Below are 14,050 nucleotides of genomic sequence, written 5' to 3'. Positions count from 1 at the left end.
GCCCAGCACTAGCTTAATGCAGAAGAGGTGGGCAGGCGAGTTCTTAACTTGGGATAGGGGCTGAATTGTGACACCACCCTGCAGTGTGCTGTGGGGCAAAACTAAACCTGTTGAGCCTCAGTTTCCTCTTCTGCAACGTGTGATTTTTGTAGGGGGATTTAGTGGTCTCATGGGAGAGTTAGCAGGAAGTGAGTGAGGGACTAGCTTAAGCTCTGCAGGTCACACGACCCACGGCAGCACCTTGATCCTGCCCTTCTGGTGCCAGGTTAGCCAAAGACAATAAGAAAGTGGATAGACAGGACTGAGTTCCAAGAAAACTATATTTATGAAAACAGGCAGTGGCCCTCAGGCTGGAACTGGGGGCGCCTGGCTGAGCTGGTTCAGGTGGCTGGCTGGAGGAGCTGCTCCATAACCAGGGATTATTCTGCGATTCCACTGCCAGGGATGGGAAGGATGGCTGCAGGCAGAGGGCGGGGCTGGGAGGCCTCCCGATGGGCTCCTTGTGTGCTGGCAGGTGTGGATGGTGTGCTGGGCCGCGTGCCACAGAGCGTGGTGGACGATGAGGAGAGTGGCCTACAGAGCATCCTGACGTCATCGCTGGAGCTGGGGGGCCTGAGCCGGGTGGCTGACAATGCCCAGCAGCAGTATGTGCGCTCCCGGCCTGCACCCTCGCCTGAGTCCATCAAGAGGGCCAAGGAGCTGGACCTCACAGGGCTGGGCCTCCACCCCCTCTTCAGTGAGTCCTGGCCGGGGGCAGCGAGTGGGCACCACAGAGCCCCCCTCCCTGGCCTCACACCTCCTCCCCACCCCCACCAGGCTCACGCTTTGAGGAGAAGGAGCTGCAGCGGCTGAAGCTGGTGGACAGCATCAAGAACTACCGCTCGCGGGCGGTGAGGAAGGGGGTGGGAGAGCACATGGGTGGCTGGGGAGGGCACTCTATGGCCACTATGGAGCTGGGACTCTGGCTGACCTCCAGACCCCAAGCGGGGCCCCAGCAGGGGTTTTCTTCTGAGCTTGCAGGTTCTCTGTCTGTGGCTCTGCCTCATGAGCATCTCTAGAGATGCCCCTTGTCATCTCTAGAGGAGAACCATCCCTGCTACCTTGTGTGTAGGCATTTCCTCAGATTTCCAGAGGGGTAGACTGAGGCTCACAGAGGGGAGTGACGTGTGCTAGGCCTGTCAGAGGCCTGGAACTGGCTCTCCGTCACCTTTCATCCCTCTTGATTCCCGCTGGGCACCCCATTTGAGGCCTATGCTGGGCATGCATAGAAGCTGGAAGGACCTACCCAGGAGTTGGGCAAGGCTGCCAGACAGCCAGTATCAAGGAAAAGGAGCTAGAGTGTCATGGTTTCAGAGCCAAGTAAACCAGGATTGAAATGCCACTCTTGCTTGTCTCAGCTGTATGACCTTGGGTTGGTCACTTGCCCTCCCTGGGCCTCCTTTCTAATGGTAAAAGGCAGGTGACGGGAATACCTACCTCATAGCATTGAAAGGACTTGGGGAGGAATGCCACATGTTGCCCCCCAAGCTGGTGAGGGCTGGGAAGAGAAGGAACCCAGTGGATGAAGGACTCGTGTGTTCCTTCCACAGACCATCTTTGAGATCAACGCCTCCAGTCGGGACCTGAGCAGCCAGGTGATGCGCGCCAAGCGGCAGAAGGACCACAAGGCCATCGCCAGTTTCCAGCAGGGACGACGAGGGCGACAGGAGGACACAGCTGGCCCAGCCCCAGGCTGCCCAGCACCCCAGGAAGAGAAGCCCGAGGAGGACGAGGAGGAGGAGGCAGCAGGAGAGAGTATAGAGGTACAGGCCCCACCCTTGGGACCCTAGAGTCTGGGCCTGGGGGTAAGGGCAAAGGGAGTTATCCTCAGGGCTTTGAGGAGTCCTTGGGGTGGATACCATGACTCCACTTCCACCTGTGATGTGGAAATGAAGGACTCAGAGCCTCAGCCTCGATCTTAGCAGAGTGGGGTCATGGGACCACTCCACAATCTCTCGCCCAGAACCCTGGTGTCAGATGCGTTTCAGGATCCGGAATCTTTAGGGTGGCTGCACTGCGTATGGCATGCCACCCCACTGAGGTCTGGGGTGACAAATCAGATGCATCAGAGCGTCCACGACAGGATGTGCTGTGCTGGCCCCACACCGAGGGGTCAGGCACAAACTAGGCAGCTTCCTATCGTCTCAGCTTGGCTGAGAAGCTTGGCTTCTGCCATCAAATGAATCTCAGGGAAGCTCATTTCCATAACCTTGTGGATTAGGGCACTGTGGCCAGATGACTATGGGACTGGTCCTGGGCCCACAGGGCAGATCCAGGGCAGCACCGGAGGGTCCCCAGTGGCAGCTGTATCACTGTCATCCTCCCCATGACAGTCTCAGGCTGAGATCTGGGGCAGGCAGACAGAGGCCGAGCAGGGACACATGGCAACAGTGAGGGCATGACACAGGCAGCCTCAGACATGGGGCCTTCAGGCCAAAAGGCAGGCTGGGGTACAAGAGCACCCGGTCCGCCTGGTGGGCAGTGTCCTAAGCCTACTCATCTACCAGCATGTTCCTCTTATATTTGGTTTGTACAGAGGTCTCAGTAGCCAAAAAGTACAGGTGAAAACTCCTGGACTAGTCCATGTTGTATAGAGCAGGGCCAGGCCCAGAGAGGGGCAGGGCCTTGCCTTAGTCACACAGCCCAAGGAACCAGCCTGGGCTGCAGGATGGTCTTGCCCCACTTGGCACCACAGCCTCCTCCTCCCTTACCAGCATGCTCTGCTGGTGCTGAGGTCATCCCATAGTGTGGATGAGGAAGCAGAGTGTCCAAGTGGCAATACCAAACTTTTAAAGTCCTGGAAGCCCCTGGTCCTTAACTCTAGCTGGACAGCAGGGTGGAGAGGCCGGGTGGCTTCCCTAGGGGCCGCAGGTGTGACACTGGGCCTCCATTTGCCAGGATGTCTTCACTGAGGTCATGGGCCGGAAGCGGCAACAGCCAGGACCTGAAGGGGGAGCCAAGAGGCGGAGGGAGGAGGCCCGGCATCGGGACCTGGAGTTCTATGTCCCCTACCGGCCCAAGGACTTTGACAGCGAGCGGGGGTGAGTGGCCAGCTGGTCCTGGGGTGGGGCAGGTAGGGCCTGATTGGCACCCCACTGAACCATGACATGTCCCCACCCTTCCTCTGCAGCCTGAGCATCAGTGGGGATGGGGGCGCATTTGAGCAGCAGGTGGCTGGCGCCGTCCTGGACCTGATGGGGGACGAAGCCCAGAACTTGACAAGGGGCCGGCAGCAGCTCAAGTGGTGAGTAAGCAAACAAGCAAACATGCACCCCCATGCCCACATGTCTGCCATGTGGTCAGTCCTGCACGACAGACATGTGGTCCATCTGTCCCGACTCCCATTTATTTCCCTAGAATAGGAAATATCACCCCCCATTTGATTGTGTACAGCGTGGGTTGTGATGCCTCCTGTGCTGCCCCATGTGATCACACACAGCAAGGACAGTGACCCCACCATCTCCCTCACCATATCCTGTCCCCTTGGCTTGATCGTGCACAACAGGGATCTTAATCCATCTGTCATTCTTGCTAGCTTGTCTTTCTCGACAGAGCTCATGACGCATTTGTCCCATTTGGACTCTGGTTCCAGAGAAGTGATGGTACTCAACCCAGGGTCATAGACCCAGGAGGTGGCAGTGTAGGATTGGGAACCCCCCCTTGGGCCCCTAATCTGGACCCAGGCCCCCCAATTCCCAATAACCCCCACACCACCTTTTGAGCCCTGGGCTTCCAGGAAGAGGTGACAAGGGGCAGAGCACTTGCTGTATGCTAGACATGGGCAGGCTGCTTCCCTTGGGGAGGTGGGGAGGAAAAGCGCCGAGGGGAAGAGGGCTGCTCCAGGCCATCTCCTTCCCTAGTAGCTCTCTCAACTCCCTCTCCTGCAGGGACCGGAAGAAGAAGCGGTTTGTGGGACAGTCAGGACAGGAAGACAAGAAAAAGATCAAGACAGAGAGTGGGTGCTACATCAGCAGCTCCTACAAACGGGACCTGTATCCCAAGGGGCAGGGCCAGGGGTGGGGCCAGGGGTGGGGCCAGGGGTGGGGCCCAGCAGCTTCTACCTCTGCATCTCCTAGAGTTGGGAGTGGGATCAGGGCCAGGGCACTGCGTACTCGGGATGTGGGGGGCAGCGCCCAGCAGCTTCTGCTGCCCCACTCTGTAGTGGTGGTACCTGGATCTGCTGGAGGGGATGCAGGATCTGCTCCCTGCCCACTGGCATCTAGGGCATCATGGTCATGCATGCAGCCTCCTTAACGCAGCTTCCCAGCTACCAGAAGTGGAAACAGAAACAGAAAATTGATGATCGTGACTCAGAAGAGGAAGGAACATCCCACCAGCGAGGCCCAGAGCGAAGAGGTGGGAAGCGGGGCAGAGGCCAAGGTAGGATAGTCCTCAAAACAGGTTGGCAAGTGGTGCATCGGATCATCCCAGGACCTGGTTCTCTTTGATTGGGCCTGAGCCCTTCAGGCTGCAGGGGGATTTGAAGGGGCTCTGTCAGCTGGAGCCCGTTCCTCGCAGCCACAGCTTGGGTCAGCAGCCCTGCGTGCCAAGCCCCTCTGAGCAGAAGGGCCATGGGATGGCAGGGCTCAGGACCTTTGCCAGGGCCCCTGCCCTGCCCCTGCCTCTGGGGGCAAGCTTGTGGTCAGCAGGCTCCCCCTTCCTGTGGGGGGACAGGCTCTGTGCTGGACATGCCACCTGTGAGCTGGTGGTGAGAAGACAGAGCAGCTGTCTTATAGGCGAGGGGACCAGAGTGGCTCCCGAGGGAGTCGGTGGGGGGCTAGTCCTGCCGTCTCCCCGTCTCCCCACAATCCTGCAGTGCTGCTCATGGCCTCTGGGGCCGTTCACTGTCCCAGCCCCTAGGCTGGTCCTCTGTGCCTCACTCCAGGCCTCCTGGGTGCTCCACACACTCCCCTCTCCCTTTGGTGTCTCCTCGCTGGCTTGGTCTCTTCCCTTCCTCCCTCCGTCTCCATCTCTCTTTTTCTCGGAAGCCTCCTCTCCATCATTTCCTAGGCTCTCTCTCTCCAGTTCCCTGTTCTCTTTCCATCCCCGACTCTGCATCCCTGTTTCTGTTCCTCTTTCCTTTCTCCTCAGGCTGCATTTGTCTCCTTTCCCTCCATCTGTCTCCTCCATCATCTCTTTTCCTCTCGCTACACACGCATCTCCTACTCGCTGTCTCCCTTTCCCTGTCTCTCAGAGTCTCTCTTTTCCCTCTTGGTGCCTCTGCCTCTGTCTCTGTCTCCATCTCTGTGTCTCTGCAGACGTGCCCCTGCCTCCCCGGGCCTCTCACCCCTTGCTGCTTAGTCCTGGTTTTACCCCAGCTGGAGCAGGCTGTTCCTCTGGGCCCTGTGGGGGGGTTCAGGAAGGAACAGGTGTTCTCCTTCCCAGCTTTGTCCTCTGTGGAGGTGACGGGTCCCTGTCAGGTACCCTGGCCCCTGTGAAGACATCTGGGGATGCCTTTGTGATCTTGTGTGTGGGAGCCCAAGGAAGGGAAGAGCCAGGCAGGGAGAGGGAACGTGGTAGAGGAGGAGGACCCGGGGCTTGCTGGGGGAGCCAGGGATGCAAAGGTAAGTGCTTTCCCAGAGACCTGACGTCTGCTGCTGCTGCCACTTTGCTAAGTGACCTTGGGCAAATCCCTTCCCCTCTCTGGTCTTTTCTGACCTCTGTCCTGCCAAAAGAAGTTAAGCTAACAAGCCTAGAGCATGCAGTCCTTGGAGACAGGGATCGGAGTCTTTCTCGTCAGTGCTGGGTCCCCAGGGCCTGGCTTAGAGCGCATCTCAGTAAATCCTCATTGGATGCTCTGTAATCATGATGGGACACTTCGGAGGCCCTTACTCTGGGCTACCTCTTGTTCTGAGCAGTGTACACACCTCCTCATCTGCTCCTCGTTAGGACCTGTGAGAGAGGTGCTGTTATCTCTAGTTCAGAGTGGGGAACAGAGGCTCAGAGGAGTTAAGCGACTTGCCCAAGTTCCGAGAGGTCACAGCTGGGATCTGAACCCCAGCAGTTTAGCCTGAGGTTCCGTGCTGTTGACCAGTACAACAGACTGTGGAAGCTTTATTGAGCACCTATGGTGAGCCAGAGCCCAGAGCCATAGCAGTGAAGACAGAACCATAGTGGGGTGGGGGTGAGGGGTCTGGAGGCCTCTGGGAGTGGACTCGATGGCTGAACTCCCTGAATGCCCGTCCTGGCAGGTGCAGCCCAGCCCCGCAGCCCAGGCGCCCCTGCAGGCCGCGTGCGCTCAGAGCTCAAGACCAAGCAGCAGATTCTGAAACAGCGGCGCCGCGCGCAGAAGTTGCGCTTCCTGCAGCGTGGGGGCCTGAAGCAACTCTCTGCCCGCAACCGGCGCCGTGCCCAGGAGCTGCAGCGGGGTGCCTTTGGCCGGGGCGCCCCCTCCAAGAAGGGCAAGATGAGGAAGAGGATGTGAGGGCGGTGACCCGGCCCTGTGACTCCTCGCATGCTCCAAAGGTCAGGGTGCACATCGCAGATGACCCCGTGTACCACCGTGTGCCTGGCCCTGTGCCAGGTGCTGGTGGCGCTCCCTGCGGGCGCTGCACACCCTGAAGAAGAGCGCTGTGTGGCCACGGAGGGCAGCAGCCACCTCTGCCCAAGACAGAGACAGAGAACGGAGACGTTTAAACAGTCTTTAAGGGCTCCCAGGAGTTTGCTGGTGAGGTCGAGGCGGCCACACCTGAGTTGCTCCTGCTTCCACGCGTGCTGGGTGGTTTCTGAGCTCAGAGGTGGTGGCCACATGGCTCTGAGCCCTGAGTGCCTAAGGCCCAGTGATGGATTTTTAATGTAATAAATCTTTATTACGCACGTCCAGTGGACAAGGAGTGCAGTCTACCCAAGAAGCTGGAAGGGGCAGACCCAGATATTAAAACAGGTGTGCCTGCTGAGCTGAGAGACCCAGTGGGGGCTGCGGGAGGGAGGCGAGAAGCAGGGTGTGGGGCAGAGGGCTCAGTGGCTCCCCTCCGGCTGTAAAGGGGTTAGTTAACATGGCTCCATCACACCCCCAGAAGTCAGAATTGGTCCCGGCCTCTGCCCTCCAAGCCCTGTGCCCCCAGCCCCAGTTTGGGGTCCTGGGACAGTCAAAGGTAGCCTCCAGCAGCTGGATTTTCAGGCCACCAATTATCTGCAACAGTCTGCAGTAGAGGAGGCTTTGTGCAAGTGCCTGCTGTATGATCCTCTCGCCAGTCTGGCTATTTTACTTTACTTCCCAAACACTCAGAATGTACCAGAATTTGCATCAGGCTTCATTCCAGACATTTGACACACATCAGCTTGTTTAATGCCATGACTGCCCTGGGTGGGAGGACCCGGTCCTAGGCCATATGGCAGATGAGGGATTGGTGCCCCCCCCCGCCCCCCCCCCCGCCGAGTGCACACTTATTTAGCACTTGCTATATGCCCCTCCTGTACTCCGCACGGCAGTCTGAGCGAGCATGGCCCTCCCATCTCAGGTGGGCACCACTTGGCACACACCCTGCAGGAAATGTATACCTCTTTTTCAGGGGTCCCCCTGCCCCCCTGCTCACCTGGGTCAAGGCTGGCCTGGGCCCGACGAAAACTGGTCAGCATGGAGGACCGGTCCAGTATGAACAGCTTCACCTGTGGGTCCCCAACATAGCAGTCACATCCCAGCCCCTGGGTGTCCAGTTCCACCCCCCCACAAATACAACGTAGGATGCTGCAGAGTGGAGGGGGGGGTGGAGACCCCTAATAAAGCTATGATGATGGTTCCCTGGGGCCAGCAAACCTCCCCTAGATTGTTCTGGGTCCTTTGGGCCTCGGTCCAAGCCTCCAAATGGTTTGTGAGCAGACACCCTCAGTTTCCTAGCTGGTTATCTATCACCTGCATTCTAATTAAATGAGTATTTTCACTTAACATTAATTCATTTTTTCCCCTTTTAATTGGATCAGTCATATTCCTTGGTGGCTGACCTGCTCTCATCTCCATGGGGTTAACATGCCCATATTTTGTTTTAATTATTTATTGATAGGAACTTAATGCCCCTGGGTCCACTGGCAAGAGCTAGAACTTAAGGCAAACTTACCCTTGGGCTCTCCCTTCACGTTTGTCACTGAAACATTTGAGAAGGAAACTATGTTTCTAACAAAAATAGAAAAGAATTAAGCTATACTCGTCATAAGTAGAGAGGCAACTGGACAAACTGCTATGAACTGAAGCCCTGCTGCGCCCTTGCATTTCCCCCCACCGCCGTCACCTGCAGGGGGCATCAGGTGAGGCCCAAGCCCAGGGAGCACTGTGGGACTAAAGCAATCACCCGCACAGAGCCTTCCTCCTTGGGCTCAGGGTTGGTTGAAAGGGCAGGCTTCTGCTCACTTGGTCACATTGAGCCTCTGTCCCTGGACTCGTCCTGCATACCGCAGGGTGCCGGGCCACCCTTGGGACAACAAGTGGTGTACGTGAACCTGTCCCACTCAGCATATGGCACAAAGTAGGCTCCTGGGGCCGAAGTTCTTGATGTTTGGTTGGGATCTGGGGTGATGGGCACAGGACAGGAGTTGTATGGGCAGAGGTGCCTTTCTTTTGTTTCTTCCATTGAAAGGGGCCATGCTTTGGGTTCCCATTAGAGACAACAAAGGTGGGATGCCTGGGTGGCTCAGGGGTTGAACGTCTTCCTTTGGCTCAGGGTGTGATCCCAGTCCGGGGATCGAGTCCCACAGTGGGCTCCCCACAGGGAGCCTGCTTCTCCCTCCGCCTATGTCTCTGCCTCTCTGTGTCTCATGAATAAATAAATAAGATCTTAAAAAAAAAAAAAAAGCAACAGAGGTGTCCAAAGTCAGAAACCCTTTCCCTCCGTTGTAAGCCATGTCACATGTTCTGCAGCTTTGCAAACCTGAATGACTTGGCCCATAGTGACATTTGTACAGAAAGAAGGACAAGGACACAGCCCCACGCTCCCTCTCCCTCCCTAGGAAGCTGAGGCCTGTCCATGCCTCAGGACAGGGGGGTCAGGTATTGATTAAAGGTGAGTCTCAACCCAGTTTCTCATTGATATCACTTGTTTGTGCTGTTTGACACTGGGACGAAAGACAGACGCTTGTCATGAATGTGCGGCATCATCAGTACACACCCCAGCCCTTGGAGAGCCCTGAGGTCCAGAGAGGAGCATGACTTTTTGGGGCCACAGAGCAAATGCCCATCGGGGCCAAGACCAACCCAGGCCTCCTAGGCAGGGTCCCCAGATGGCCATGGAGTCCACATCTGTGGTGTCAGAAGTGTGCGTTCAGCTCCCAGAGGGCCATACTCAACCCAAAGTAGATGAGATTTCAGGCACTGTGAAGTTCCCGAAGGTCTGGGAGTGGGAGGGGACATAAAGAGGGGGCTCACCTGCTCCAGCTGCCCTTCGGTGTCCTCAATGTCCAGGGCAGGTGGCTGCCTCTTGTGCTGACACACTAGCTGGAAGAGGTTGAGCGCTGCCATTCTAGTGCGTCCCAGGAGAAGGGTCTTCGCTGCCGCTGTGTTCTGGATCTGAATCCACTTGGATTCCTAAAGAACACCACATCTCCTCCCAGATCAAGATTTGAACCTGCCCAGGAAGGCTGGGGCCCATCCACTTTGCTCCAGTTAGGTGTGCATGGGTGCCTCCGAAAGAGAAATGCAGGAACTGGCTGTCAGGTTCTGCTAGGACTGGCCTCCTGTGCCCTAAGGCCTTTACTGATGGCCCCATTAGGGCAGCTCCCATCTGGGGTAAGTATTGCTCCTTCTGCTCTTAGGAACCCCAGCATTCCTCTAGTGATGAGAGGCTGGGGTCCCTAGTGCCCACCTCCTCCCGGGCCCGTACCCAGCACAGTGTGCGCTCCCTCGCAGCCTCCAGGCGCTCCAGCAGCTGCACTCGCTGCTGGCTCTGCCTAAGCACCTCATCCTGCCAGGCGTCCCACAGCTGCTGCAGCCGCCCGCGGGCCTCCTCCAGCTCCTCCAGCCGCTGGCGCTCTGTGAGTCTCAGTGCCACCTGCATATCAGCCAGGCCTTCAAAGCGAGCCACCAGCTCGGGAACCCTCTGGAACTGGGGTGGGGTCAAGATGTGGACCTCAGGTGGCCCGCAGGCCCCTGCCCTCCGCAGGCCACCTGGCCCTCCAGCACCTCCTGGGTTAGCCCACGTGCAAAATGAGGGCATCACACAGTGCCTATCCCAGAACTGAGGGCCACTCCGCCCCTCCCCACTCCAACATAAAGCCTAGCCCAGCTTCACTACCTGCAATTGTTCCATTCAACGGATATTTATGGAGTGCCTGTGTCCTTGAGTGGAAGCTACCATGGCGAGCCTCAGTTTCCCCATTTATAAAATGAAGTTGACGAGAGTGGGATTCATGTCATTGGGCATTGGGGAGAATTCAAGAGCAAATCTTGTCCCTGGCATACAGTCAGTGCTCAATAAGTGGTGGTTCCTGGCATACAGTCAGCGCTCCAGCAGTGCACACCCAAAGCGGTCCCAGAGGCTGCTGGACGCTGCTGCTCGGTGGCGCCTAGGCCCCAAGCCTCCCGCAGGGCGCTCACCTCGGGCAGCAGCTCCAGCACTTGCCCCAGCAGGCGCGCGCAGGGCTCCAGGCGCTGCAGCCGGTGCTGCAGCTCCTCGCGCTCCCGCCGCAGCTTCTCCAGCTGGGCCCGGAGCCGTAGCGCCTCGGCCTCCTGGCGGCTCGCCCGCCGCCGCTCCTCTGCCGCCCTCTGCAGTGCGCGGCTGCGCCGGGCCTCTGTGTCCTGGGGAGGCGGATGGAAAGGAGGCGAGCGCCCGCACGACTTGGGACTCGGGAGCCGGCGGGGCTCACCGCTTCCCCCGGCCCCAACACTTGCACGCCCAGCGGTAGGTAGCAAACAGATGGCCCGTGGGTAGCTTCCCCCCGTCTGATTTTGTCCCTCACTTCTTCCCCAAGCTCTTTAAAAACTCACATGCATCATGCCGTGTGTGCCTCCTACTATTCCTTGTATTGGTAAGCCTAGTTTTAAAATTTCGGTGCGAGTCTGGCCCCGACAGGGTTGTGACTTTGTGACCCAATGGCCTGCTTCTCCCTGCCCCCAGCAGTCTCCACCTACCTGCAAGAACTTGTCAAAGTGGACAAAAGATCCCTTTAGCTCCCGCTCCTTCTGTTTCACCTGTTCCCAGCGCTGTTTCAGCACTGCCATCCTGGTCTGGAACACCTGCGGAGAGGCGAGGAGGGGGTGTCTGTGTGTATTGGGGGATTCAAGTTATCCAGCGCTTTCAGACTTCTTCTTTTTTAAACTTAAAAAAAAAAAAGATTTTAGGGCAGCCCCGGTGGCGCAGTGGTTTAGCACTGCCTGCAGCCCGGGGTGTGATCCTGGAGACCCAGGATCGAGTCCCACGTCGGGCTCCCTGCATGGAGCCTGCTTCTCTCTCTGCCTGTGTCTCTGCCTCTCTTTCGCTCTCTCTGAATAAATAAATAACTAAATCTTTTAAAAAAAGGATTTTATTTATTAAAATTTATTTTATTATTTATTTTATTTATTTACTTATTTTATTTACACACACACACACACACATACACACACACACACACACACAGAGGCAGAGAAGCAGGCCCCATGCAGGGAACCCGATGCGGGACTCGATTCCAGAACCATGGGACCACTCCCTGAGCCAAAGGCAGACACTCAACTGCTGAGCTACCCAGGCATCCCAAGACTTCTTAACTTCTGTCACCTGTTGTCCCTGATCCTGTCCTACACCGCAGCCCAAATCCACCCATTGGCTCCCACCTCACGTGATGAAGCCTGAATGCCCTCCCGGAGCCCCTGCATGGGGACATGCCTCTCCTTCCTTCTAGCCTCACTTACCCCCTTCCCCTGACTGTCTTCCAGATCCTCATCCACCTGTGCTCTGTCCTTGCCTTCCAGGATAATGCACTGTTCCCCCTGCCTGCTTATCCCTCCTCACCCTACCCGCCTTTGCTGAATAAGCTCACTTGCTCGTCCCTGGTCCCCAGACATTATATCCTCCAGGAATGCCTCCTTGACCACCCTCTTGTGGAGACCGGCTTCCTTTGGGCTCCCACAGTCTTCTCAGTGCTTTCCCGCCTGAAGCAGTCATCACCCAGAACTTGCCTGTCTCCTTCTCTAGACTGTGAGCCCTATGAGGGTGAGGACTGCAATGAGACTTCTAGATCCCAGGGTAGTGTCGTGCACATAGTAGGTGTTCAGTGCACATTTATTTGCACCAACTGATCTCATTTGATCCTCATTTGATCATTGATGAGTAAACCAAGGCTCAGAGTGGTAAAATAACCTGTCAGACCCTGTAGCTCATAAGTTGGTTCCATCACTTCCCAACTAGCTCACCATTTCGGGGGAGGAGGGGGTTCCAAAAAGTCTCAGGGACTGCAGAGAAGACTCACCTCCTTCTGGGCCTGCAGGCTCCGGTCCACATCCACCAGCTCCCGCCTCTTCTCCAGGAGATGCAGCACTGGTGGGAGGTGCTCCACATTTTGCCCTGGGATCTTCCTGGAGGGGCTCAAGGAGGAGGTGGGGATGAAGGAGGCAAGAGCCAGGGCCCCAAATTCCCCTCTAGTGCCTGAAATGCCCCTATGAGCCATAAACTAGCTGCTGAATTGTTCATTAATTCAACAAATTGTACTGAGCACCTATTCCATGTATAGGCACCTTCCAGGCACTGGGGAGCGGGGTGCAGGTGTGAACAAGGCAGACAAAAATCCCCACCTTCCAGAAGCCGGTGTTCTGCTGAGGGGGTCCACAGAAAACAAAGCTAACAAATGATAAATAATGCTTGGACCTGATAGGTGCTCAGAGAAAAAATAGGCAAAAGGAAATCTTTCAACAAGGAGGTGAAAAAGTTTCTCCGGGGAGACCCTGAGGTCATCTGGGCAGAGAACTGAGGGGCAAGAGGGAGTGAGCACGTGGATACCTACAGGGAACAGCCAATGCCAAGGCCCCAAGGGAAAAGCTTGGTTTGTAGAAGGTGCTTGAGGCTGCTGTGGGGGCCGAGGACTAACAGGAGAGGCAGAGCAGTTGGCAGGAAATAGTGACGGGGGTCTGGGATGACACAGAGACAGAGTAGTTCTGGTGGGTAGTTGGAGGGGAGAGGTGAGGAGGGTCAGTCATGCTGTAGTTTGAGAGCAGAGTTGGTGCAGTGATGGGGGGTGAGAAGGGAGAGAAAAGTGAACTCAGAGCTGGAAGGAGAGTGCTGGTGGGAGGCTGAATGGGACACGGAAGATCAGGTCCTTTGTGCGGCTGGAGCTGTGCGTGGCTGGAAGACTGTTAGACCTCCCCTCGACCTCCCTGGGAGGGCTCCAGGAGGAGGCTGGGATCTGGAGACTTGCTGGGGTGTGGCAGTGGGGCGGGGGAGCTGCACACAGCCCTCCACAGTGGCTGTGTAGACAGCAGAAGGGATGCTTGAACATTCTGTTCAGCAGGGTTTTCCCAGCACCGCTCCAGACTCTGACACAGAGCTCGAGACTCAGTCACTGCTGAGCACAAAGCAGGCACCAGACAAGCTTCCTCCACGCTTCCTTGAAAATGCAGAGTTTGCAGGAGTTCACAGAATTCCTTCCCACCTCAGTTCAAACGATTTAACCTCAGCTGGAAGTCAGCCAGGAGTGGGGATCAGGAACAGATGAGAGGCCCTGGCTGTTAACCCAGCTCTGCCCTAACTAGCGCTGTCCTAACCGGCCAGAGATCATTTTCCTCTAAGACTCAGTTTCTTCCTCTGTGAAGTGGGGACAGTAATATGCCACCAGGAACTGCCCAAGGAAGCCAGGCGCCACAGGCAAGGGGAAGGCATGGGTCATCCCACCGGCTTCTGCCCTCCTTCCACCCCTCCCTGCATTCTGAAGCACTCACAAAGATATTTTCTCTTGCAAGGCCAGTCGGAAATATTCCTCCCAGGGCACGGCCATCCTCCCGGCAATTGCCCCGGGCTTTCTTGGGCTTTTTTTCCACAAGGCCGGAGTCTTGCACTAGCTCAGGAGGCCCTGGGGGTTTCTGATGGAGGGCAGCGAGGCAGCGTGCTCTGTACTC

The 14,050-nt window shown here is 56.9% G+C and overlaps 3 protein-coding genes across 7 annotated transcripts in view; 2 read left to right on the top strand and 1 right to left on the bottom strand.

Annotated features, from left to right (window-relative positions):
- DDX54 (DEAD-box helicase 54) overlaps nucleotides 1-6,855 on the top strand; it is a 19,747-nt gene extending 12,892 nt beyond the window's left edge. Inside the window, exons 13-20 of the mRNA XM_026018857.2 lie at nucleotides 515-736; nucleotides 817-890; nucleotides 1,590-1,802; nucleotides 2,938-3,080; nucleotides 3,170-3,283; nucleotides 3,927-4,031; nucleotides 4,307-4,419; nucleotides 6,231-6,855. Of these exons, the coding sequence (XP_025874642.2) occupies nucleotides 515-736; nucleotides 817-890; nucleotides 1,590-1,802; nucleotides 2,938-3,080; nucleotides 3,170-3,283; nucleotides 3,927-4,031; nucleotides 4,307-4,419; nucleotides 6,231-6,463 (1,217 nt within the window). The 3' untranslated portion in view covers nucleotides 6,464-6,855. The remainder of the gene's footprint in view (nucleotides 1-514; nucleotides 737-816; nucleotides 891-1,589; nucleotides 1,803-2,937; nucleotides 3,081-3,169; nucleotides 3,284-3,926; nucleotides 4,032-4,306; nucleotides 4,420-6,230) is intronic.
- On the bottom strand, nucleotides 303-14,050 carry CFAP73 (cilia and flagella associated protein 73). 5 transcript variants are annotated; one of them, XR_011994642.1, is made up of 9 exons: nucleotides 13,874-14,050; nucleotides 12,412-12,517; nucleotides 11,096-11,200; nucleotides 10,562-10,762; nucleotides 9,849-10,070; nucleotides 9,395-9,553; nucleotides 8,094-8,149; nucleotides 7,575-7,647; nucleotides 4,254-4,306 (listed from the first exon to the last, which is right to left on the bottom strand). XR_011994642.1 is itself a non-coding variant. In XM_072722880.1 (8 exons), exons 1-8 carry the CDS (start codon nucleotides 13,927-13,929, stop codon nucleotides 4,290-4,292), a joined length of 939 nt encoding a protein of 312 aa, XP_072578981.1. In that variant the 5' UTR covers nucleotides 13,930-14,050; the 3' UTR covers nucleotides 303-4,289. The 5 variants fall into 5 exon arrangements, 4 of the variants coding, with proteins under 4 accessions (XP_072578981.1, XP_025874645.2, XP_072578983.1 ...); XM_072722880.1 differs by lacking the exon at nucleotides 8,094-8,149 and having other exon boundaries at nucleotides 303-4,306; XM_026018860.2 differs by lacking the exons at nucleotides 4,254-4,306; nucleotides 8,094-8,149 and having other exon boundaries at nucleotides 6,973-7,647.
- Nucleotides 10,750-14,050, top strand: part of RASAL1 (RAS protein activator like 1) — a 42,331-nt gene continuing 39,030 nt past the window's right edge. Inside the window, exon 1 of the mRNA XM_026018905.2 lies at nucleotides 10,750-10,865. The gene's annotated coding sequence lies outside the window, so the exon portion shown is untranslated. The remainder of the gene's footprint in view (nucleotides 10,866-14,050) is intronic.

The sequence above is a fragment of the Vulpes vulpes genome, chromosome 10 (assembly GCF_048418805.1).
Source record: "Vulpes vulpes isolate BD-2025 chromosome 10, VulVul3, whole genome shotgun sequence".
NCBI classification, from domain to species: Eukaryota; Metazoa; Chordata; class Mammalia; order Carnivora; family Canidae; genus Vulpes; species Vulpes vulpes.
Note: the sequence above shows the minus strand (reverse complement) of the source record. Positions and strands in the feature narration are given on the sequence as shown.

Bases quoted from the DNA above. Each gene is read 5' to 3' on its own strand.
- CFAP73 (XM_026018860.2), bottom strand. From the start codon at position 13,929: ATGGCCGTGCCCTGGGAGGAATATTTCCGACTGGCCTTGCAAGAGAAA. The intron at 11,201-12,411 runs GTGAGTCTTCTC...GCCTCTCCGCAG, and splicing joins GCCTGCAGGCCCAGAAGGAG to GTGTTCCAGACCAGGATGGC. The intron at 7,648-9,394 runs GTGAGCCCCCTC...GGGGACCCACAG, and splicing joins CCGAAGGGCAGCTGGAGCAG to GTGAAGCTGTTCATACTGGA.